Below are 23,106 nucleotides of genomic sequence, written 5' to 3'. Positions count from 1 at the left end.
TGAAGGGCGTGTGTGCCCACGAGCATTTGTGCATGCACGTGCGTAGTCCTGGGTTGGACTTTCTTCTTTGAGTGCGTGTGCGTGTTGTACCTCAAAGATCTCCTCCCGGGACACCTCAATGCGACAGTGTCCTGCCTGGGGCTGCTGCAGGGACAGCTCATGGCGTAGCAGCTTCAGCTTGTGGACCAGGTCTCTCTCGTAGCGCACCGCCATCTCCCCCTCTCCTCCTACTACCCCGCCTCCGCCCTCCTCGCCTCCCACCTCCATCTGAGGAGCCTGGGAGGACTCCTTTGCCTGGGAGTGTTGGCTGGAAAAGTAGGATGGAGGGAGAGGAGGGTGGAAAAAAGAGGGAGATAGGGAAGAAGGGAGAAGAGACGAAAGAGGGAGAGAGGTGGACATGAGGAATAAAAGAAGAACACACAGGATCTGCTAGTATATTTACAGTAACTGTGTGTGTGTGTGTGTGTGTACCTGATGATGGTGTGTAGGCGGGGATCTGTAAACTGCGTGGTTCGGTTGTTGTGGTCCACAAAGTAGATGCGACCAGAAACTGTGCTTCGGACCTCCCAGCCGACCGGCAATGGACCCAACTCCTCACAGCTCACACTGGTCAGGTCCCTAAAACAATCACAACCCAGCAAAATGCAACATACTTTCGTAAGCCGTGAGATAATAGTAGCAACTAGCAAGGCACTTGGAGCAACCTGGAGCTCAGCACATCAACCTGGAGCTCAGCAGAGCACATCAAATGATGGTTGTATGGTGTGATGTGGCTTTTTGAATAATTTTGCTGGCCTGGTACTTTTCATATACACATTTTATTTCTTTTTCATTTCTTTTTATTTACAGGGACAGTACACCATCATCAAAAGTAATCACCGTAAATGTGCCAGTGTTAGTCAATCGTAGTCCCTGAATGGATGTATGATTAGTATGAAAACTCCACACAGAGAGGTGCCAGTCTGGGCTCAAACTCTGTCCTGTGCCAGCTTAACTCTCTCCATGAGTCGTGAACCTACATACTATGTGTTCCTTACCCCTCATACAGAGACAGGCCCAGAGGCCCACAGAAAGCATAAGAGAATGTCCTGTATGTCAAATTAACCAGAACAGAACACAGCAAAATAATGTATCTCTTCCCTCTAAACCTTCATTTCTGAGTAACCAGTGGGATGACTGCTGCTAATGTACCATGCTGCAAGTATGCTACTTTACTTGTTCTTGGAAATGTTAATGGACTTTATAAATAATGGGGAAATAAGGTCATGTAACCTTTTGTTTTGTCTTTTCCAAATGGGGAATCTTTTGTATGTGGAAATAATATCTATGAACTGGAACATCTGTGTCAGCAGCAAACAGTCTCATGATCAGGTCCCCCGCTTGTGTCATTATAGACAATTGGGAAACAGACGTGGGATCAGTGCACTGTAAAGTGGAATCAATTTAGCAATAGGGCTTTTGTTAAGAATCAAGAACTGGAAATATTTTTGCTCTAAACGTGATACAACAAAGGAGCACCTTGAACCTACAGCCCTAAACGGTCTCGCTTTCTTACAGTCTGTCTGCCCTACACTATCTCCCTTTCTTACAGTCTGTCTGCCCTACACTATCTCCCTTTCTTACAGTCCGTCAGCAATACACGGTCTCCCTCTTAGATTTCCTACTGTATGTCTGAATGAATAGAAATACATTACTTCTAGAAATGGAATGGAAATGTTCAACAAAGGGGTGAATTATAGACTACTAGATGTATACATTTTTATGGAGTGGCTGAAGGCCAAGCCATCTGGAACAGGGGTTGTCTGTACTGTAAGTACTGTATCTATGTACAGTATGTCTGTGCCCTCAAAAGCAGACCAATGTACCGCTATGGGCATGACATCATGAACCAGAGCCACCTCCGGCCATGAACAAACCAGATAATGTGTGAATGCATGTAAAAACGCTTTTGTCACTGAATCCCTTAGTTACACCAACATAGTTCTTGTGAAGCACTTTTGTGTATAAAGATCACCATTTCCATTTGGCCATAGGAAACGTAGACCGTCAGCATACTAGCCGACATTCACACAAGCAGCCAGTCTGTACAGTATGGCTTCGTCAATGAACTCTGCATTGTGATTTCTACAGCCTCATTCATAAACTGCACATACAGTAACATACTATCATCATTAGCTAAAGTTTTGACAAGATTGGATTTTGTCCGGGTAGCTCAGTCCGCTTGCCTTTCGACCACAAGGTCATGGGTTCAGCCCTCGGGAACCGCCAACTCGGTGTGTATGACTAGCACGGCCTGGGTGCAGCAAGTCCTGCGGTAAGTACTGGGGAGCTGATTGAAGGTGCTGCGCTGCGCATCAGCAGTCCATCTCCCAGAGGTCTAGTGCAGTGTGAAACAAGGATAGACTCCCGCTCTCTGGCTGATACCGACAATAAGCCTCTCCAACCTACTTACTTACTTACTTAAAGATGGGCCACACTGTAATTAGACTCTTGTTTAGAAAAAGGCTGCCTCAGGTGTCTGGCAGTACTTGTGTTCAAAAGTGTTCCTGGCTGTATACCATTTGTCTCCTTAGCATAACAACAAAACCACACAGTACTCAAGTTGAGGCACCACGATTAGCTCCATCCCTCTCTCTGGGTGATCTGCTTAAGAGCTTAATGTGATTTGTCTTTTGGTGTAGAAACAACCTAGAAACCCTGTTTTAACAGCACAGTAGTGAGGCAAAACACAGCTCTAGGAGTGAGTTTACAGATTTCTTTAACGAGCCATTTAGACCAACTCTAATGTTTCAGATATTTCAACAACTTTAAACTAGTGGGGTTGAAAGAGCAGTGTTGGGGGACAAGTAACGTTGGGTGGTGTGCAACCTTACCGTGGTATCCGAGGGTCGTGCCAGGTGCTGACTCCTGTCTGCGTGTGGAGGAAGTACACCTGGCCCTGCACGGTGGTTCGTTGTTCTGCGCACACACACACACACACACACACACACACACCCATTAACCACTAACCTCAACTTAATGCTGATTGCTAATAAGAAAATAAGCCATGTTTTAGGTATTTTCAGACTTCGCTCAGGTCAACACAAACATTTTCAGCCATTGGCATCAACAGACACCAATGAAAGCTAGATGGGAGAAAATGTTCCATCTTGAAGTACTTCTTTGTATAATAATCTCTGTTGATGAATGTCATCCCATTGTTCTTAGATAAACACAGTCACTGAGAATGACTAGATGTATTATGATCCAGACTAAATACGAGCTCTCTCACCATATCCCTCAGGCAGGTCAGGTGACTGGTGCCCATGCGGTCTGTTCTGAGGGGTGTGGCCATGGTTTCGGGAGTCCTGGCCTCTGATTCGTTGTGTCTGAAGGCGGTTCTCCTGACTGGGTGAGTCGAGGCGGCAGTTCCCACCCCCTGCCGCGCCGGTGGTGTCTGAGTAAGGCAGTGGCTCCTCGCTGAAACAGCCCTCAAACACGGGCCTGGACACACACACACAGCAAATAAGTCTTGTTTTTCCATCTTGTTTTCAGTCACATGATGGGTCAACTGCTTTTTATTTTGTACTTAGGATCATAGAGACGCAAGAGGATCAGGAGGATAAGCCCTGCTGTGACCGACCTATAACACTACAACATTATGATTATTATTCTCTACCACAGCCTTCCTCATCTATGGATCAGCAGCCACAAGTGATCTGGTGCGCCTACACACCGAAACAAGTAAGCCTTGCAGACACATGTGGCCCATAGGGCAGGAGCCTATCTCCTGTTTCTGTAACGTGGTGTGGCTTGATGTACAAGTACATCCACCTGCCATGATGTACAAGTACACCCTCTGGACATGACGCTAGTATGTAACAGGGACTTAGTGCCAATCCAACCCTTGATGCCGAGTGCCAAGTAGAGAGGCATTCTTTGGTATGACCTGGCCAGGGAATGAGGCACCAACCTCCAAATCTCAGGGCGGACACTCTAACCACAAGGCCACTGAGCTGGCACAATGAAATCCTTAATGTTTATTACTGGGATACCCAGAGGGTAGCCCAGGCAAGATTTACACGTGGAAAAGGGGCCGTGGCAGTGACTTTTGGATTGGTTCGAATGACATGGGGGGGGGGGGTTCCTGTTACTTTTTGGCGATTGGTTTGAATGGTTGAATGACATGCTTCTTTTCCCATCGTCTGCTATTGCTTTTCCATGATCCGCGCTCTGGGTCTCAGACGCTGTAAGCGAGCTATTCTGCCCACAGCTGCCGACCACAGTGCTCCTCAGAGCGGACACAGGTGTGTGTAGATGTACGATTTTAGGTTTAAAATGGCGATAACGCCCAAACGGTGGGTCGTACTGGGAAGGGGGACAGCTCGTTGGATCCGGGCAGGCGAGGCGGCCTGGGCGCGAAATACAGTTCTTCCGCAGATATATACATATATATATATATTTGGAAAACTCAACATGTCAACTTATTTCAGCGCTCCAATAACTTAACTTAACAATTTATGTTTGGATTTTTAAATTGGGCTAATATTTGATATACCTGTCCTGTACATCAATCAAGGTATTGAGTGCTTGCAGAATAGATTATAGTAAACGCCTGAAGATAATTATTATCAATCTGCATTGATAGTGCCCTAAATACCACTGCAGAACTCGAACAGGCCCATGCAGTCCACCATGGGACCCCCACTGCAGAACTCACCCTTCATTCTCTAACAGCCCCCTGCAGTCCACCACAGGACCCCCACTGCCAATGCGGTCTCGCGTCTGTAAGCTCACTGGAACACACAAGTCAAACAAATAAAGAGGATACCATGGATGGAGTGAATGTAACTTTGCACTTTGTACAGGAGAGAGAGAGAGAGAGAGAGAAACAGAGAGAGAGAAAGACAGAGAGTGCATGCGTGAGAGAGAAAACAAGCATCTCTGTATTTGTGTGTGTGTGTGTGTGTGTGTGTCTACCTTCTGAACATGAGTGAGTGAGCGAGCGAGCGATCACATGGGTGTGTGCGTGCATCCAGTCTTACCTACGATCTGTCCCCGTACTGCATCGCTGTCTGAGGGGTTCAGCTTGCACAGGTCCAGTCGCTGGTCTGCAGGGAGACAGGAGGGCATGTAAACCAGTGTAGGAAATTCATATCTGGGTGCATTTTATATCCCATTTGGGATGCAGCGGAGGATGTTATGTCATTAGTGGATACATTTATGCTCCATTAAGGAATGCAGGCCATTTTACCAGGAGTTACGCCTGAAAGCATTGTTTAAACAGTCTCGGCAATGACAATATGTTAAACAAAAAGTTATTTCAGCAGAAAGTATTGTGGTAAATCACCCCTGTGCTCTGAAAATTATTTGTTTACATGCCATTTGTTTATATATATTTATATATATATATATATATATATATATATATATATATATATATATATATATATATATATATATATATATATATATATATATATATATATATATATATATATATATATATACACACATACACACACATACATATACACACACACACTAAATAGCTGCATATTATGCAGCTATCTAACGGTCGTAAGTCGATTGTTATGTACAATGAATGCTTCTGCAAAAACCCAATAAACTATATCTATCTCTATTTATATATCTACACACATACATATATATATATATTTATTTCTTATTTTTTTTGGATTGACCATGAAAACCAGGCTGAGTGATCTCATAACAAAGCGGGAGAAAGAGAGAGAGAGAGAGAGACCTACATCCTGTGTCCTTTAGCCTGCTGATGGCATTGGAGAGCAGTCGTATGCAGCCCAGGAAGCCTGCACCCTGTCGTTTATGGATCTTCTTATGGTTCCATACGCTGATGGTGATGGAGTCAGTCTTCCCAATGTATCTGGATAAAAATACACATCCTTTCATCAGCATCCGTTTGGTGACTCAGATTTAAACATTATTGATAATATATATAATGCTATAGAAGATGAATTAATTATTACACAAAGAAATAATTAACAGTCTAGCTCACCCTAGACTACTTCTTAAAAGAAAACATGCTAGACATCAATATGTGAAAAACATGCTTGACATTAATGTGTGAACTAAGTGTTAAGTCTACTTAATTTATTCATTACATTTTAAGTGGTTGTTCAAAGGCACCAAGCAATGAAGATGAACATAGTTCTCTCATTCATTAGTTGAGGCACAAAGTGACTATTGTAATAAGGCTTTGCGTGTGTGTGCGTGCGTGCGTGTGTGTCACTATCTGCAACGACAACACTGTAGCATCAAAACACAACACTAAAGCATTAAACGTCATATTAGATCTCTAAATCTATATCTGACATATGGTGCAAGCTGGTGTTCAAAGGTCAAGGTCGGCAATGAGCCACATGGCACAACAATGCACAACTCTAGGGTGCCTTATATATAGCTTGTTACACTCCTGAAATGTACTGTACAGTTGGGACGGAGCAGTCAGTAAGTCATTCCCATTCCCTCTTTAATAATAGCTCCAGCTTGGAATTATGGCCTTGTTTTAAAGCAGGCCAGGTAACAATTTCACAAGTTCAGCAATCAGGTGAAGCAGATAAGAATCTAATAAGGGGTCCAAGGACCAAAGCCAGTTTCAGGCATTATTCCAGCAAACCATGAATGATCATGCAAGAGAAAGGTGTTAATGATAGAAACATAGGACAGCAGCTTAGAAAAGGTGTAGAAGGAAGTTTTTCTAATAGCGACAAGACCCAGAGAAATACTCATGGGAAGCAGTTGGCAAAATGACAGCCATTTTAATGCAGAGAAAACGGGCTACACTGGTAAAAATGGGGCTATGTTGTCCCCCAGGCAGGGACAGTTTGAGGTTGAAGAATAAATACACACACACACACACACACACACACACACACACACACACACACACACACACACACACACACACACACATCATTATATTTTATATTTATGGTCCAAAAATGTATATTAAATATGTCCCAAAATCATCCTGTTAGTCCAGCTAATATTGGGAAATGGAATATGGGAAGCAAGAGAGACTATTCATACAATATTTATTTATTCAATTGATTGTTCATGCATTGTTTAAACATACCTTGTAAATAAAAATACTTCAAATACCTCCAATATTGATATGGGCATTTTTATTTATTTATATATTTTATTAAGAATAAATATCTATGGTACTGGAGAAGTCAATACTGACAATGGTAATTGAAGTTATCTAAGTCAGAGACAGCCCATAGTGAAGTAAAATAGGCTACGTGGAAATGCGCATATGATGTTACCAGTATATTAGTAATTAGTATGAGTTTATCATTTGGTGGGAAAATCTCCCCACACGGCAACCTACTCACAGGTCATAATGCTGGTTCCATTTGGGGTCCAGTGTGCTCTTGACTGTGTCTGTGGAGTGGCATTGGCCTGATCCGTCCACCACCACTTTAGCAAATGGGTCAGGCAGGCCTACAGAGACACATACACACACACTTTAAATGTACTACTTAAGTTCCAAAATCCCTTAATTCACAATGCCTGTTTGGAACGATGCCCATTGGGAAAGCATGCCCCTTCGGTTATGCAATACCCATTGTTAGAGTACTTAATGAAACAATTATCCGAGTACTTGGCGGCCAGTCTATGATAACTTAAGCGTGCTCCACATATGGCATAAAAGGGACAGACAGACAGATACAAAGATCTCCATATGGGCATAAAAGGAACTCGGAGAGACAGACATGTACAGAAGACCGTCCTCGAGTTATGTGAATTAAGACAGTCACACACACACACTTTATAGATAAACGTCACTTATAATAAATAAATATGCCATTGAAAAATGATATCTATAATAACTTGAAAAAGTTACATAATATGACTTTAAGGATATCTAGCATGTAGACTGTACATGGATCATCCCCTTGGATGAGCCTACAATCCTCAAACAGAAAGTCTGTTATTGTGCTACGCTGCCAAATACAAGGGCTATCAGTTTATAAACACACAAAAACGCCCATATGTTCGGGTGTAATGGCAGACATTTGGCCACAAACTGAGACATCGTTTTATGTATAAAGCCCTCCACCCTCAAAGGTGATATTACACTCTAGTCTCTAGACACAACAATAATTCAAAGTGATGTAAATAAAAAGGGAATGAAAGGTGAACAAATTACTTACGAAAGAAGTCTTTCTTTGCGAGGTTCTTGGCACATAATACTGAAAGAGAACAGAGAGAGAAGTCAAGAAACAGCAGAGCTCCAATCTCACGAAACAGAAGAAACAAAAAAGAAAATTGTTTACAAATTACATTGGATACGAGTTGGGGATAAAGAGACTGTGTTGTGCGTGGCTGTGCGCAAATGTAAAACAAATTCTTCCATGTGTAGGCTGTGGCATATTTATGCTGCCATACAGAGAAAGTTTGCCAGTGTGGGTTGAATGCCAGTGAGGATAATGTATGATGGCCTAAGGCTACAGCTGACCGAGGAAACTTTGTTGGGACACACAGACACCACAGTAAAATATAGGCTAGTGCCATGCTGAGACCGTATACACACACACACACACACACACAACACAGTGAAAATGGTAGAACCTTCTCCCTTCGCCACGTCTCAGGGGAATCTAACCGCAAAGTGCATACTGACCTAGAGACTGTGTATATGTTTGTCAGTGTGTGTTCAGACTGTGTACTTACAATATATATATATACTGTATATATATGTACTCACTGTTTACAGCTTCCACTGTGTGTGCGTCCTTGTTAAATGTTTTTGAGTGAAGGCCAGACTGTCTGGTATGAGAGCAGGCCCATGTTACATCAGGTCAGATCAGTTAACACTGCTCTAAGGCCAGAGAACACTACTGAACTACTAGAAACTCATTTCTTGTTCTCTTATGTGTATATGTATACACACACACACACACACACACACACACACACACACACACACACACACACACACACACACACACACACACACACACACACACACACACACACACACACACACACACAGCTCTTGTTTATGGGGCAGTGTGGGAACTGATCCAGGAGGACCAGGTCCAATAGCTTACATTCCAAGTCGCAGTCTGACACTCTCTAATAAGTGAAGGGAAGGCTTTACAAACTGCTTGCATTTTTTCATCGATTCTTCTTGTCTAAGGTTGCATATCATTTGGGCTTTATCTGATACCGGTGCTATACCGGTTATTTTAAAATGGTGTTGGACTGGTGCCAATAAGGCAAATTAAAACAGAGAATTTTACGGTAATATATCAATGTATATCAACTTATTAACAGTGTAAAACTAAAACATTTTAAAGTCACAAAACTGATGATGGTATACATGCAAGACTTGTAATCAATGTTACTTTACATTAATAATGATAACTGAATATCCCCACTGTAGTATTGGTACGAATAAGTAGGAACCTTTGGTACAATGTTATATTACTGGGTTCACTTAATAAAGTAACACTGGACTGAAAGCACCGCAATGGCAGCTACTTTGCGACTCTTTACTGTTGGTTATTATAAAAACATCAACCTATAGTAAGTAGATCCACAACAGCACATCACGTGTAGGTCTACTACTTTCAGTGAGCGACATCATCATATGGTGTACGAGTATAAATTAAGCATTATACATGGTGCATCGTTCTGTGTTCACTGTATCCTGTGCATCACCAGATGTTTCCATAAATTTGACTTGTCCCCCCTTGTATACGTTGCATGTCCCAGTGTGGGAATCCTTTGGAATTAACTGCAGCTACACAGTTTTAGACCATTTAACATTTTATAGGCTTTTTTAGAAATAAAAAAGAAATAGAACATTTTGAACTGTGTTTAAGCTAACAAGCTAATGGTAGCCTACATGCTGCTCGACAGAGCTGTTTGTTTACTAGTCACACGTACATGTGGTGCAGTGATGACTAAAATGTAGGCCCTAAATGATCGCTCTGTCTGGAGCACCACTTGACAGCTCAGGCATTAAGTGGTACCGAAATGAAGCACCCAAATCTCTGTTGTGATTCAGTCCTGTAGGAACCAGACCTGCCAACGGTACACAACGGTGCCCAATTGGTCATTATTCACATTACGAGATGGCCAGTGTGACATAAGAGTAAAAGGGCTGCCATGTGAATATGGCCACCGTGTGACTATGGTCAAAGGAAGTGCTAGTCCCCTTCTAAGACGCCAACGTGTGTTTTGTGCCCGATCTCAGTAGCCACGTCCCCTGCTTCGCCCCCAGTCATGCAGTACTCCGTGCTTCCATGGTGGAAAATAATATTCGGCGCTGGCATTGCCTAGGGAGGGCGATAATTTACGTGCCTATCGGTACATAACTCGGACGGGGCTGAGTAGGCTCAAGCGAACTTTGCAACGTTCGGCACGGCAACTTGCGCACTCGGTGGTGCCTCTCGTGGCTCAAGTTCGCTTGAGACTGCGCCCCTCCGTCGCGGTCCAAAACTATCCTTTAATCTGCGAAAAAAAAGTAGTCCGCGGTTGTTAGGAAAAGTAATGTCTCAAGCGGGAGTCGAACCCGAGAGGCCTACTGGCGAGGCAATTGAGATCGGGGAGGAAGCACCCGTTTGCTTCTCAGATACCTTCATAAATTGAACACAGTTGGTCATTAGTTACCAACTAGACCCAGTGAGTGGCGTCTCATCTACTAATCTGCAGCTACGGATCATTTCTACATTGCAATCTATAAAAAGGGCCTTGGCTTCATTACAAAACGCAATATTTCTCAGTAGAGGATCATTATGAGGACATATAGCCTATTTGAGTCTTAGGCCTGGGCTACACGTGTATGGATATTTTTCTAAGCGGCTATTTTCGTCCTGTAGTGTAGACAGGGAAAAAGATTACCAGTCCACATGACAAAAATATCTCTTTCCACACGTAAACTCAGAAACGCCTTTAACACAGGAGCGCATCCCTGACCAGCTGCAAATTAAATGTTAAATTTGATTTTATATTTACATCTATTTTTTTTTATAAATGAGGGGCCAAATACATATCACATTTTTAAATTACTTTTAAGGCCCAATACTTCAACAATTGTTAAAATGCCTGAAAAAGCTGACATTGGAGGGTAAATTTATGTCTGATAAAGATGTACCATGTTCAAATCATATATACTTTACATAATTAAACGCAGAAACTCATGTCTGATAAAGATGTACCATGTTCAAATCATATATCCTTTACATCATTACATTATTAAACGCAGAAACTCATTGAACACAGGAGCGCATTCCTGATCAGCAGCAGGTCAGGCATGCTCATCGGTTAAATTCGGCACAAGCCATCAGAAACCCCAATTTTTAAATGTTTTACAACCGTTCTTTAATTTTATCATGCCGTCTTTACTATAGACACATGTAGAAATTTGCGGCTGCTTATACATTTTTAATACAACGTTCGGAAACGAGTCAAAAAAGACTGTTGAGCCAAAAACGCTGTATTTGTGTGGCTGAGAGGCTTAAGTGCACAGAAACATTTGCGTTTAGAAAAAGAAAAAGATCCATATATGTGTAGCCCGGGCCTTAATCCATTCCAGGTGATAGGGGACAGCCTTGGGTTTTTATAGAGACTCCTGCCCAAGAACTCAATTTAGGACAAACAAGCAGAGTAGTGCAAGTCAGGATTGTAAGATCAAAATTATGTAGACAAACTTTGAGAGGTTGACCATAGCAAGAATAACAGTATGGTGGGCAAAAACAAAAAAGAACATTTATATTCAACGTCTGTCCGTTTCATTGTTGCAGACAAATTGCTACTTTGGATACCTAAATATGTCATTGTGGCCCTACGATCGTTTTTGAAAGTTGGCAGTCCTCTAGCCAGCCAGAAAATGTACAGTCAGTCACACAGACAACCAATGTCAGTCATTCAGTTACTGAACAAGTCAGCCAGCCAGCTAGCTGGCTAGCGGTTTAGGATGTGGTGTCTGTGGTGGTTTGTGTGTGTGTCTGGCCTAGCCTGGTCTATATCCTGTGATTAACCCGTGGAGAATGGCTGCAGGATATACTTCCCTCTTACACCCCCCCCCCCCCCTCCTGACTCACACATTCCAACCTCATCCTCATCACTTCCACAGAGCGAAAGACTGAGACACAGAGGTAGAGACTTGAGAGACAGACAAGAGAGGAAAAGACAAAGATGCAGGTAGACAAAAAAATCCACAGAGATAAAGGCAGAAAATAGAGGGAGGAGAGAGAGCGACAGCCACAGACAGCATTAAAGACAGAGAGACTGCTTCAGCTTCCTCCTCCAGACGTGCAGTAGAGGATCTCTCCCCCCCCCACCCCCCCCCCCCCCCCCCCGCGGAGGGATGTGTGTGTCCAGCTCTTTCTCAGTGTGAAGATGAACGCCTCACTCTACCAAGGTCACAACTGGCCAAGAGGCAAACTCAGTTTATCTCGATATATCCCCTTTTAAATGTGTTGTCTCCCTTTTGGCTAAGTGTAATTGTATTGTGTTGAGTTAGGATTCTCTGACTTCTCTCTTTCTCCCTCTCAAGAGCAATGATGGCGAGTTCTATTTATCGGTTCTTGAGGGGAGTAAGATGAGAGACACACTAGCGAGATGAAAAGCTACGGTTATGCTATGGTATGAGCCCCTCCAGGAATTTGCGATAACATTTTTTTTTCTTTGTAGTATCCAGCATTCTACACAAATACTGGTAGGACCTGCAATACGTCTATTCACGCATAGAAAACACTGGGTAATATTGAACAAAAATAATAACAAATCTGTATTTTTACCACAATAAAGGGTGTAATGAAAATACTGATCAACTTTTAATTTCTAATAGATAATATTGTGCAATGAATCAGAAAAACTAAAACAAACTAAGCCACATGTGTTAGTGTTACTGCTCACCACAATAGTAACAATCACCTAAATGAACAGAGATCAGGGTTCTGGCCCGGACGCACTATTCAAACACTCTGGGCCAGCAGATTCCACGATGCAAGGGTCCGCTACGGCTTGCTGGTTAACATATTGCCGTTGAAATAAAAACATAAATTCACATTATCTTCCTGTGATACTGGTGTTTTGTCAATTCTTCTTAACTCAGCCTCAGCCTGCCATGGACGAGAAAAACAAGTTTTTATTTTGTTGAAAAAAAAATGTTTTAATAAAGAAAATGTTCCCTCACAGAACCAGGAAAAGATTTACTTCTCCATTCATTTCCTGGTTAATTTATTTGGGAAATAACCTGTATCTCGGCTTCTGTGTTTTGCTATGTATTTTTGGCGAGACATGCTATTTTTAACAGCGGATAACAAGCAAACGGGAGGTCGCGATGACGGAGTGAAACCCTCCGGGATTAGCAACCATCAGGGGATCGATCATACTCGAGATAAATATTCTGTGACTACTTAAAAGGTAAGAAAATCGGAAAAAAACGCAGGCAGTCTGGGCCTTATTTAGTAGTATATACTCAAAAACATAATACAAAAACGTGTAAGAAAGTCCAGGGCAGACATTTAATTTCTCTTTTGGGTCTTGAGCTAAAAAGTTTGGGAACCAATTATCAAGAGCCGTCAATCTTCCTTGGCCTCACGATTCAATTCCAATTCACCTGTTAACGATTCCATTCTATGATGCATCTCCATTTTCTATATTATTCTATATTTACTGCTAATGGCCAAGTCAATTCATTCACTGCCAAGGACGTAATAAATGTATTTTTTTCCAATTACCAATTCTGCCACAGACGTAAAAAACGTATACGGTATATATTTTTTGTATTGATTTTATACAAGATCTCACTGTTCTTTATCACTCGCAGTGACTACTTTCACTGTAACTCACCCAGATACGGAAATAACGACAATCTGTCGGACACGCGATCATAAGGGATGTACATTTTCTTTGGCGAGCTGAAAAGGTAAGAAAACCGTGCATCTTCAACGAAAAATGGCATTCTTACATGGAGCTGCATGAGAAGGGGCTGACCCGGTTGAAATGTTTGTTGTCCGGGCGACTCAGACACGTACCCTGTGTTTACAAACGATTGGACATGCGATCATAATGAATATAATTTTTTTGTGACCTGTTGAAAGTTAAAGAAAATATATGAAAATTGCTGGCAGTGGGCAAACATAGCCAGAAATAAATCTGACAGTGAATGAGTTAATACAAGCAGTCAAATACATCCTTTTTTATTTATAAAGTGCTTTAACGTGATGAGTCTTAATAATTCCACACCTCTAGTGTGTTCACAACTGCAGCAGCATTAATGTAAGGGTGGATTAGAGCACATTGTAGAGTGGTCTTTTTTTCGTGTAGCCTTGTGGTAAAAAATGTTTTAAAGCCACTGGCCAAACTTCAGGCCAAAATCTCAGTCTGAAGAAACGAAAGTTGCAGGAAGATTTGAGGGAGAGTGACATTGAGTATGAGAGGGAAAAGAAAGAGAAAGTTTCAGTCACACTGGTGTTACCACTGGAGTTGGCTTGAATATAATGCAGCTAATTTAAGCGTCCTTGGGTTTTTGAAAGGTGCAATATAAATGAGTTATTATTATTAATAATAATTGAGACTTTTGTCAGATCACTGCAGACAAATACAGGAGTAAGTAAGTATAAACTAAGTATAGAAAAGATAGGTACCGGTAGTCCCGCTAGAGTATTGTCATGTGGCCATGGAGAAGATCCACTGGAGCACCTCAGTTATCTTAGTTGAATCGGATTCTGTACTCTGTAGTACATTATGACCATTTGTTTTATATAAAAGGTCTACTGTGACAGTGTCTATGCAGGTGCTACACACACATGACCAATATGTCCAACAGCCCTGCCTCCTCCCACTCACAGCAGGATGCACACAAGTGTAGGATAATGACAATCTCTTCTAATGTGATTGTGTACATTAATCATGAGTTCTAAATCAGCCGACTATGTCTGTCTTATTGTCTATGATAGCTATGCTAGTATAATCCCAGCGCAGGGCTAACATTATACCAAACCATTAGGCTACATTTCTACCTGCTGACAACTGACGTCACAGACAAAGCAAAAAAGTTAATAAAAATAGGGCTGCAACTATCAATTATTATCTTAACGATTATTCTATCGATTACTTATTCAATTAATCGAGAAGTGCAGTAAAAATGACGTATACATTTTATTTATATATTTTTCCCCCCTTTTTTCTTCTTCGATTTAGTTCCTTCAATGAATTCCTCCCCACACAAATGTCTGTGTTGTCACTGCTGTTGTATCCTACTAACTCACCTGCCAGTGAGGAGCCCCCACCGGGAGGACGTAGGGCCTTTGTCCCACTCCTCTCGCCCAATACTCCCTGCTGACAGGTGCCGCCCCAGCCCGTAGGAATACATGCAATGACTAATATCTCCGCCCAGCTTCCCTCCCCCCGAACACGGGCCAACTGTGTTCACATAGACACCAGACAAAGCAGGAATTTATTTATATCAATGAATCGATGCAGAAAATTCTAAATAGCTTTTTTTTTTATTGACTAAATCGATTAGTCAGACTCAGATTAACTGCAGCCCGATTAGACTTCACAGTCCATTCATACTACTGTATGTAAACTGAAGACGTACATCATAACATCATAGGATGTCTTTTATGTCTGTGTATTGTGTTGGTATTTATACAAGTGAACATTGTCACAAGTATTCAAGCCTAGAAATGTCGATATAAATTGTTTTTAATGAAAATCAATTATCGTTAATGTTTTTATGCTCAATTAAAATAATGTGTTTGATTAACTGTTAGAGCCATAAAAAAAAATAACACTCATAGCAGATATTTTACCCTCCTGCCAATCAGAATAAGGCCTGTCACAATTACATAATCGCCTATCACACTTGTAGGTTCTTTTCACAAGGCATGCAGGAAAAAAACACTACATTTTCCCAGAGGCGAGCTCCTGTGTGTGTATGTGTTGTTGCATTGAGAGGCTGTACAGTGTGCATTGGTGTCACGTATGGCTTCATTTTATCAGGCTTGATGCCAATAGCGCAATATACAGTAAGCATAAACTGTACACATCAACTTTCCCTACAGATCGCCAACTTTCAGGTTATGCATAAAATGTATATCTGCATTATTGTCATTTCCCCATCTTTGAACCCCAACCAAACACAAAACACAGTAATAGCATTTTTCCCTGTGAGGTTTGAATAAGTTAAGGGGAGCGTTCCAATAATACATCCATGGTGGGTGTTAAAGTGTCTTTTTTTCTTAGACAAGACAACATAATTTATCATTTCTACTCAAGTGGGTTATTAGTTTATTAAAATGGGTTATTATTAGTTTATTAAAACTTTGACACACATGTTCACAAATACTTGTGTCCAGCCTGTCCACTCAAGGGGCAACCACAAGAAGATTCTAACTTCAACTAAATAAATTACAATTGCAATTTGCAACAGATTGGTTCATTTCATTATGAGGGTCAATTAGGGACTTTTATTTGTCAAATCAAAAGTAATGCTCCTAGCCAGTGGTTACAATGGTGGGGCTACTGATCTTGAAAAGTCAAGAAAATGCCAATTTACCTTAATGTCAAGCCAAGTGAGAAGTTTGTAGTGTTTGAGTGATGCACAGAGCACATGCTCAGGCACTGTAGGTTGTCTGGCTGAGAAAAATGGTTACAATGAAGTTACTTCCTGACTCAAATTGACAGGTCCTTTAGCCATCTAAAAAAAAGCAGTAGCATAAGGACACCTAAGCAAACATCTCACCTGCTTGCTAACAGCACTGTGCTGATGTTCAAACACAAACAGACACACACTAGACTAATGGGTCTTTGTGCTCAATGCGTCTGATTAAGAAAAGCAGATCTCTATTTACCATTGACCAACAAGACCAAAGTAGTAAGCAAAAAAAAACATTGTCTATTTGGGTGTGTGCATGTGCACAAGTGTGTGCATGTTTGAATGCATGTGCCCTGGCCTCAGTCAACCAGAGGATTAGGCCTAATTTATGCTTCGGGGAACAAGTGTTGCGTCGCTGTCGACACCTTTTTCAGTTGAAAATATTTTTCCCCCTCGAGCAATATAGCATCAAAGTATAAATTAGGTTTCAGGCATGCATGCATCCTTCCTAAGTATACTGGATTCTCTCACTTCCTTTGCCCCTTTACTCTCCACTTCTCTCAGCTTTCGATCATTCTCTAGATGGCTTCACTTGCACAGCTCCCGCCAACCCATTCCTCAACCTCTTTGCCCTCTTTCCAAGTATGTCCCATCCAGCTCTTTGTGAGTATCAGTTGTCTGCTGTCTTGGCTCTGCTCTGTGTGTTGAGCTTTGGGCCAAGGTGCTAGTATCCAATCTGAGTACCTGGCACAAGCCAGCCTAAACCCCCAGCGACACGTGCCTCCGCCGCCGCCCGCCGGCCAATTACAATGATCCTGTTAGATCAGTGAAACAACCATTCACAGGAAAGTGATTCATTCAACTGGGCCTTTTTTATTCACAGAAATGAATTGGCTTCTTCGTCTCCCATTTCAGATATAGATATTTCATGCTTGCTATATGCTATCCTAATGTCTACTGGATATATTATATTAAAAAACAAAGCTGGTTGAGACCAACACTCCTAGCTTTCTTACCAGAATCTGGTATTCACATTAGATGTGATGAGATGATACAGGGTGTCATGCTTAAGATCAACATGGGCTGGACAAAGGAATTGCCCTCCTTTTTCATCCGTAATTGAACAAGGTTTTGCTGAGGTCCCCAAACTCTACCCAGCTTTTGTGTAGACACGATGAGAAATTAGCACCAGCGACCTGCCAAATGCTGGTATGTTCTGGCTGTGGGTGATGAATGTGTCCTACCTTCGGCAGACAACTATCTATTATTCATACATTAGGCTGTATTGTAGCATAATTAATTGCCTGATAAAAACACATCAGGTGACTGGAGTAACTCTGAAGCCACCACCAGTCAATTACTGTGGCTGGACAGTGACAATACTCCTGTGAATAGGGTAGAACAGAGATGAACAACCAAGTTTTCCGTAATAGCAGTGGTTGACACTAAGGTCTCAGAGGCACTTGCCCGTTGGGCAAGTACAGGTCATGTTCTACTTGCCCAAAGGTCATGCCCACTTTCCCGAAAAGTAAATCCTCCATTAAAAAAATGGTAGGTGAAATATACGCTTGTGGAACAAATTAACGTTAAAATCGATAGCTGCCGAGTGGCGACGGTCACTTTGAAAAACAGAATGAGTGCAACTACTAGTTGTAAAAAGGTAGCATTGTTCTTCATTAATAACCAATCATACTTAATGCAGACGAAATGCACTTGCTCGTCGGGCAACCTGAAAGCAAACTTGACCTAACGTTCTATTTACTTGCCACGAGCAGTCAAGCAACCGTTAGCATCAAACCCTGAATAGCCTACATAGTTTTCTAGTAGGGACATAAAACATACATTTCATAACATTTGGAATAGTCTTCATTTGTTTTGAAACATTTAAGCATTTAGCCTATATTATACTTGTCATTCAACCATATCGCTAGCTGGAAAAAAACTGATTTGTCCAGGGAACCCCATAAGAGATTCTTTTGGTTATTAGACTAGATTTAGTACAGAATTCTGTAAATGGTTTATACTGTAGATGGGGAGATGACAGTGGAGAGAGTGAAATCAATTATCTGAATAGTCAACATTCTAACTTCTAGCCTGTGAAATAATAGTGAAATCAAACTGCTCCTCATTTAGCTGGGGACACCCTGCCCCTCAAGGACTGCTGGGGGTCCCTGGAACCCACTGAGAACAAGTGATCTGAAGCATGTCCATGGGACTCCGACTCAGGCTCTAACACCTAATAAAATCATAACCCATGGGTACTGGCTATAAAACTTCAAAGAACAGGAGTACTGGTCTTAGTATCTTATCACTGAGCCAGTTGTTGCATCATTAAACTTTAAAGTGTAAAACCCATATAGGTTTTATCAAGTGTGCGAAACTGTGCATCATTTTACTATGATTAATAACGCATAACATACAGAATAAGCTCTCCTGTACATAACTAAATGAAACAAGTTTAGCTCAAGCGTAATTGTTGGGGAAATGACAGTGTACGAAGGACACAACACTGTCTCTATTAGCTGCAATGTGACTGTCCATATATGCACAGTCTTGGCTCTGCGATCTAAGACTATGCAAAAACCTACATGGTCTTCTCTTTACTCTCTCTGATCTAGGCCAAACAACCTCTACACACAGACTAAACACACTGTTGGCCAGCCAGGCAGCATTACACTCCCATTGGCTCATCGCACATTCCTCACCCAATTAGAATTCCTCTCATACCTGTGGGGGCGGGGCACAGTGGGGGCAATAACCTCTGTCTGCCTGTACCCAAAGAGAAATAATGGCTGGCTGACACACAAAAACACATGACTCTTTCTCGCTCTCATCCATGCCTGCCCTGCGCAGTGCACACAGACATACACAAACACCCCCTTACATTTTCAAAGATACATTTTGCACTCAAATCCACACACTCAAACAAAAGCACACACAGCCAAACAAAAACTCAAGCATTTGAGGCTCAGCTATCTTTGTATTAAAGTGAGAAGAGTCAGCACTCAGCAGACACTGTGACAAGGACAAGATGTGTCCGAGTCAGAGTTGTGTCTGTCCGTCTCTGCTTGCAAATACATATGGCACAGGTTGTTGATCTAAGTTGGGAACACATGGGCAAGTCAAAACAAACATCAAGTACCTAACACTTTTAGCCAGAGGAGAAGCATTTTGGACAACACTGCTACTCAAAACCCATCCATCACAATCATACACTCGACTGTGTCTTGGCCTGTAGCCACACACACTACCACCTCTAGAAAATATTTAGGCTGCTGCCAGGCCTACAAGGTCTGCTCTGTGTGTGTGTGTGTGTGTGTGTGTGTGTGTGTGTGTGTGTGTGTGTGTGTGTGTGTGTGTGTGTGTGAGACTGTGAACTGGGAGAACAGAGGACAAGGCGTCTGCCCAGCGGCACGGGGTCGTCATTTCCATCTGAATAGAGGCCCCTGGTTGCCCAGCAGGTCTACAATGGCAGCTACAGTAAACCCCATTGTTCCAGTGGTGTGTGTGTGTGTGTGTGTGTGTGTGTGTGTGTGTGTGTGTGTGTGTGTGTGTGTGTACCCCCTATCTGCCATGTGAGCATCAAATAACAGAGGAGTCTGACCCTGAAGCGAACAACACACAGCGATGATTGTATCAAAAGAGACCCGAACGTGTCAAGCTCTTCCTGGCTGGCGTTAAAAGAGTCAGACATCTGTCTAAACTAAAGATGGAAGAGAGAATAGTGTCAATCAATATCCATGCATAATCTAGGCTACCATGTCAAATATGCCGACGGGATCGATTTTCAACAGTTGCGTTTGGCTACGGAGCATACACAGTGAAATCCTACTCACTGACAGTGTTGCCATGTCTGCTTATTATAAGCTACATTGGGCTTGTTTTTCTGTCAAGTTGCTTGTAACTATTGGTAGCGTTTTTTTTGTTGCTCGTTTCTAAAGTGTAGTTGCTTATTTGGGCTTGTTTCCTAAATGTTGTTAAAACCAGTGGTACTCAAACATTTTCATGTCAAGGACCCCCACATTAATATGTATTTGTAGACTAAACCTTATGAAACTATTTTGTGCCAGACACCCACATAGAAGATTGAAAACTTGAAAATATTCCTAAATGTTCACTTTGTTCCAAGATATTTCTTTGAAAATAGCCAATTTATATAGGGTGCTCATGAGGCTTATATTAGGCTTGTTTTCATAGACTTGGTTGCTTATTTCTCTCGCACAATCTGGCAACACTGCTCACTGTTAACGAATCCATTTGAGTGTACAAATGGACCCCATTTAGTTCCATCTCTACACTCTCGGAGTTCAATTAAAAGAAGAGTTTACTGTGTAGCTCATCATCGCATTCAGGTCAAACGACGGACTCGGCTGGTCTTGGTCAAACCCCCCCACCCCCCCAAAATGGGTGTAGCTAACTAGACTAACACAATCCGCTAGCGTTAGCTAGTAACCTGGCAATGGGCAGACAGATAGACTGCTATCTGATTGAGTGATTTTTCCATTGCTTATCGTGATTCTAGGTGTGAAATGGTGTGTGTGAACGCGCCAGTCAGCAGCCTGTCTGTCTGTCCCAGTTGAATCATTCTGCTGCTTAATGTCCTCCACTCGGCAGCTTAACGGTAGTTTGGTTAGCTGCTAGCAAGTGTTGCCAGGTTTTGCGAGAGAAACAAGCAACCGGGTCTATGAAAAACAAGCCCAAAAAGAAGCGACTAGGCTACGGCTATTTGAAAATAACCAACAAGCTTTTAGGTCTGCTATATAAAAAAAGACATTGGAGAAAAAAAATGTGGTAATTTTGAAACAAAAAAACAGTTTAACAGATCGGGGGGGGGGGTTGTAGAGAATTACTTAATATGGGGGGTTCTTGACATGAAAATGTTTAAAATCCACTTGTTTAAACAGCATTACGAAACAAGCCTAAACAAGCCACAACTACACTTTAGCAGAAAGCCCATAAAACCGCAACCACCAATATTTACAAGCAACTTTACAGAAAAATAAGCCAAAAGTGGCTTATTATAAGCCGACATGGCAACCCTGCTGCTAGCGCGCTAGCATCGCTGCTAATGTTTGGCGATACAACAAAAACCGGATGTTTAGGCAAAGCAACGGCTGTGGCAAACCTTCTAGCAACGGCTTAACGTGCTCATTTGCGACTACTAAAACGAGCCTCCGGGATGTTGAACTGAACAAGGACCGTGAGAAGAAACGGCTTCACTCCCGTTTTTTTTTTTTACCTGTCAGGCGGATTTTGATGCTGGACCCGTTCCTTCGAGTCCCAGGATTCGACATCACTCCGGGGGGAAAACGATCACGCAAACTAACCCGCTCGGGTTTCGCCCCGAAAAACGCGATTCCACAGCCCGGTCGGAGGATGACGTGCTACGGTGTTGAAATCCGTGGTCCGTGTCGGCGTTGCTCGCGGGGAAAAGTGTATTATTTTATCGCAAAGTCCCCCCCGTTCCTCCGTTCCTTCGAAATCTCACAACACAGACGAACATTTTCGGGGGCTGGCTCTCAAAGAACACGTTGTGACGTCACGCTGTTACGGCAAGTACGTGCTCGTCTCCGGGAAGCGTAGGCGTGCCCGTGGAGCTGCGTTGCCAGGTTTTGAGAGAGAAACAAGCGACCAGGTCCAGGAAAACAAGCCCAAAAGAAGCAACTTAGGCCACATGATGAGCACTTTAAACCTATATGCGTCTGCAATTTGGAAATATCCAAGCTCGTAGATCTGCTATTTTCAAAAACTCTTGCAATTAAATGTGGAATATTTTGAATATTTTTGAGACATTCTAACAAACATAAATGCTCCCTGGCACAAAAGTTTTTCATGAAAATATTTGAGAACCACTGGTTTAAATAATAATTCAAACATTTGGAAGCAAGCGTAAATTAAGCGACTACACTTTAGAAACAAGCCCAAAAAAACGCAACCCGCTACCCGCAACTACCATTTTTACAAACAACTTCACAGGAAAAGAAGCCCAAAATCGCTTATAATAACCCGACATGGCAACACTGGTGCCCGTGGAGTTCAGGAGGAAAAGGGCAGGAGGAACTAATGTGTCTGAAGGCTATGATTGTTGTGTCATTTTGTTGGGGGATTCTCTCTGTCTGTAATCATGACACATTCCTTTGTGGTTACATCACGTTGTTCCATATCACAATCTCCCTCACTCATGCACAACTTTAAGTATTAGTAATATTCATTAGTCATATTAAATGTATGATAAAATAAAATGCAATGTTTTTAGTATGCTTGTTAGTAAGTAGGCTAGGCATCTGATCCTACATCCTATATTTTGTAATATTTTGTTCTTAATAAAATATATGAAAATTACCTTCTAATGTCTTCGTTTGTATTAAATTATTCAATTTGTGTCTACAGGGAAACCAGAACAACAGTAGACGCGATCATTATCAGCAGGTGGGTTGTGGGCTTGCTAAAGTCTCATAGACAAATAATAGCCCCCCCCCACACACACACACACACACACACACACACACACACACACA

At 42.0% G+C, this 23,106-nt stretch overlaps 2 protein-coding genes across 3 annotated transcripts in view; one reads left to right on the top strand and one right to left on the bottom strand.

Moving 5' to 3' along the window:
• The window catches only part of smurf1 (SMAD specific E3 ubiquitin protein ligase 1), a 28,529-nt gene extending 6,420 nt beyond the window's left edge, over positions 1-22,109 (bottom strand). For both annotated transcript variants that reach the window (XM_084071720.1, XM_084071721.1), the window contains exons 1-10: positions 21,828-22,109; positions 8,181-8,219; positions 7,359-7,467; positions 5,751-5,884; positions 5,025-5,090; positions 4,700-4,775; positions 3,272-3,483; positions 2,874-2,958; positions 472-618; positions 91-307 (exon numbers count right to left, since the gene is read on the bottom strand). In XM_084071720.1, coding sequence (XP_083927846.1) covers positions 91-307; positions 472-618; positions 2,874-2,958; positions 3,272-3,483; positions 4,700-4,775; positions 5,025-5,090; positions 5,751-5,884; positions 7,359-7,467; positions 8,181-8,219; positions 21,828-21,882 — 1,140 coding nt within the window. In that variant the 5' untranslated portion in view covers positions 21,883-22,109. The remainder of the gene's footprint in view (positions 1-90; positions 308-471; positions 619-2,873; positions 2,959-3,271; positions 3,484-4,699; positions 4,776-5,024; positions 5,091-5,750; positions 5,885-7,358; positions 7,468-8,180; positions 8,220-21,827) is intronic.
• An 866-nt stretch (positions 22,110-22,975) lies between these two features.
• LOC311054685 (myosin-16-like) overlaps positions 22,976-23,106 on the top strand; it is a gene marked incomplete at its 3' end in the record, with an annotated part of 29,978 nt that continues 29,847 nt past the window's right edge. Inside the window, exon 1 of the mRNA XM_084070689.1 lies at positions 22,976-23,017. The remainder of the gene's footprint in view (positions 23,018-23,106) is intronic.

Source organism: Gymnoscopelus microlampas, assembly GCF_963454915.1.
Source record: "Gymnoscopelus microlampas genome assembly, chromosome: 11".
NCBI lineage: Eukaryota > Metazoa > Chordata > Actinopteri > Myctophiformes > Myctophidae > Gymnoscopelus > Gymnoscopelus microlampas.
The sequence above is the reverse complement of the archived record's forward strand: the minus strand, read 5'-3'. Positions and strand labels throughout refer to the sequence as shown.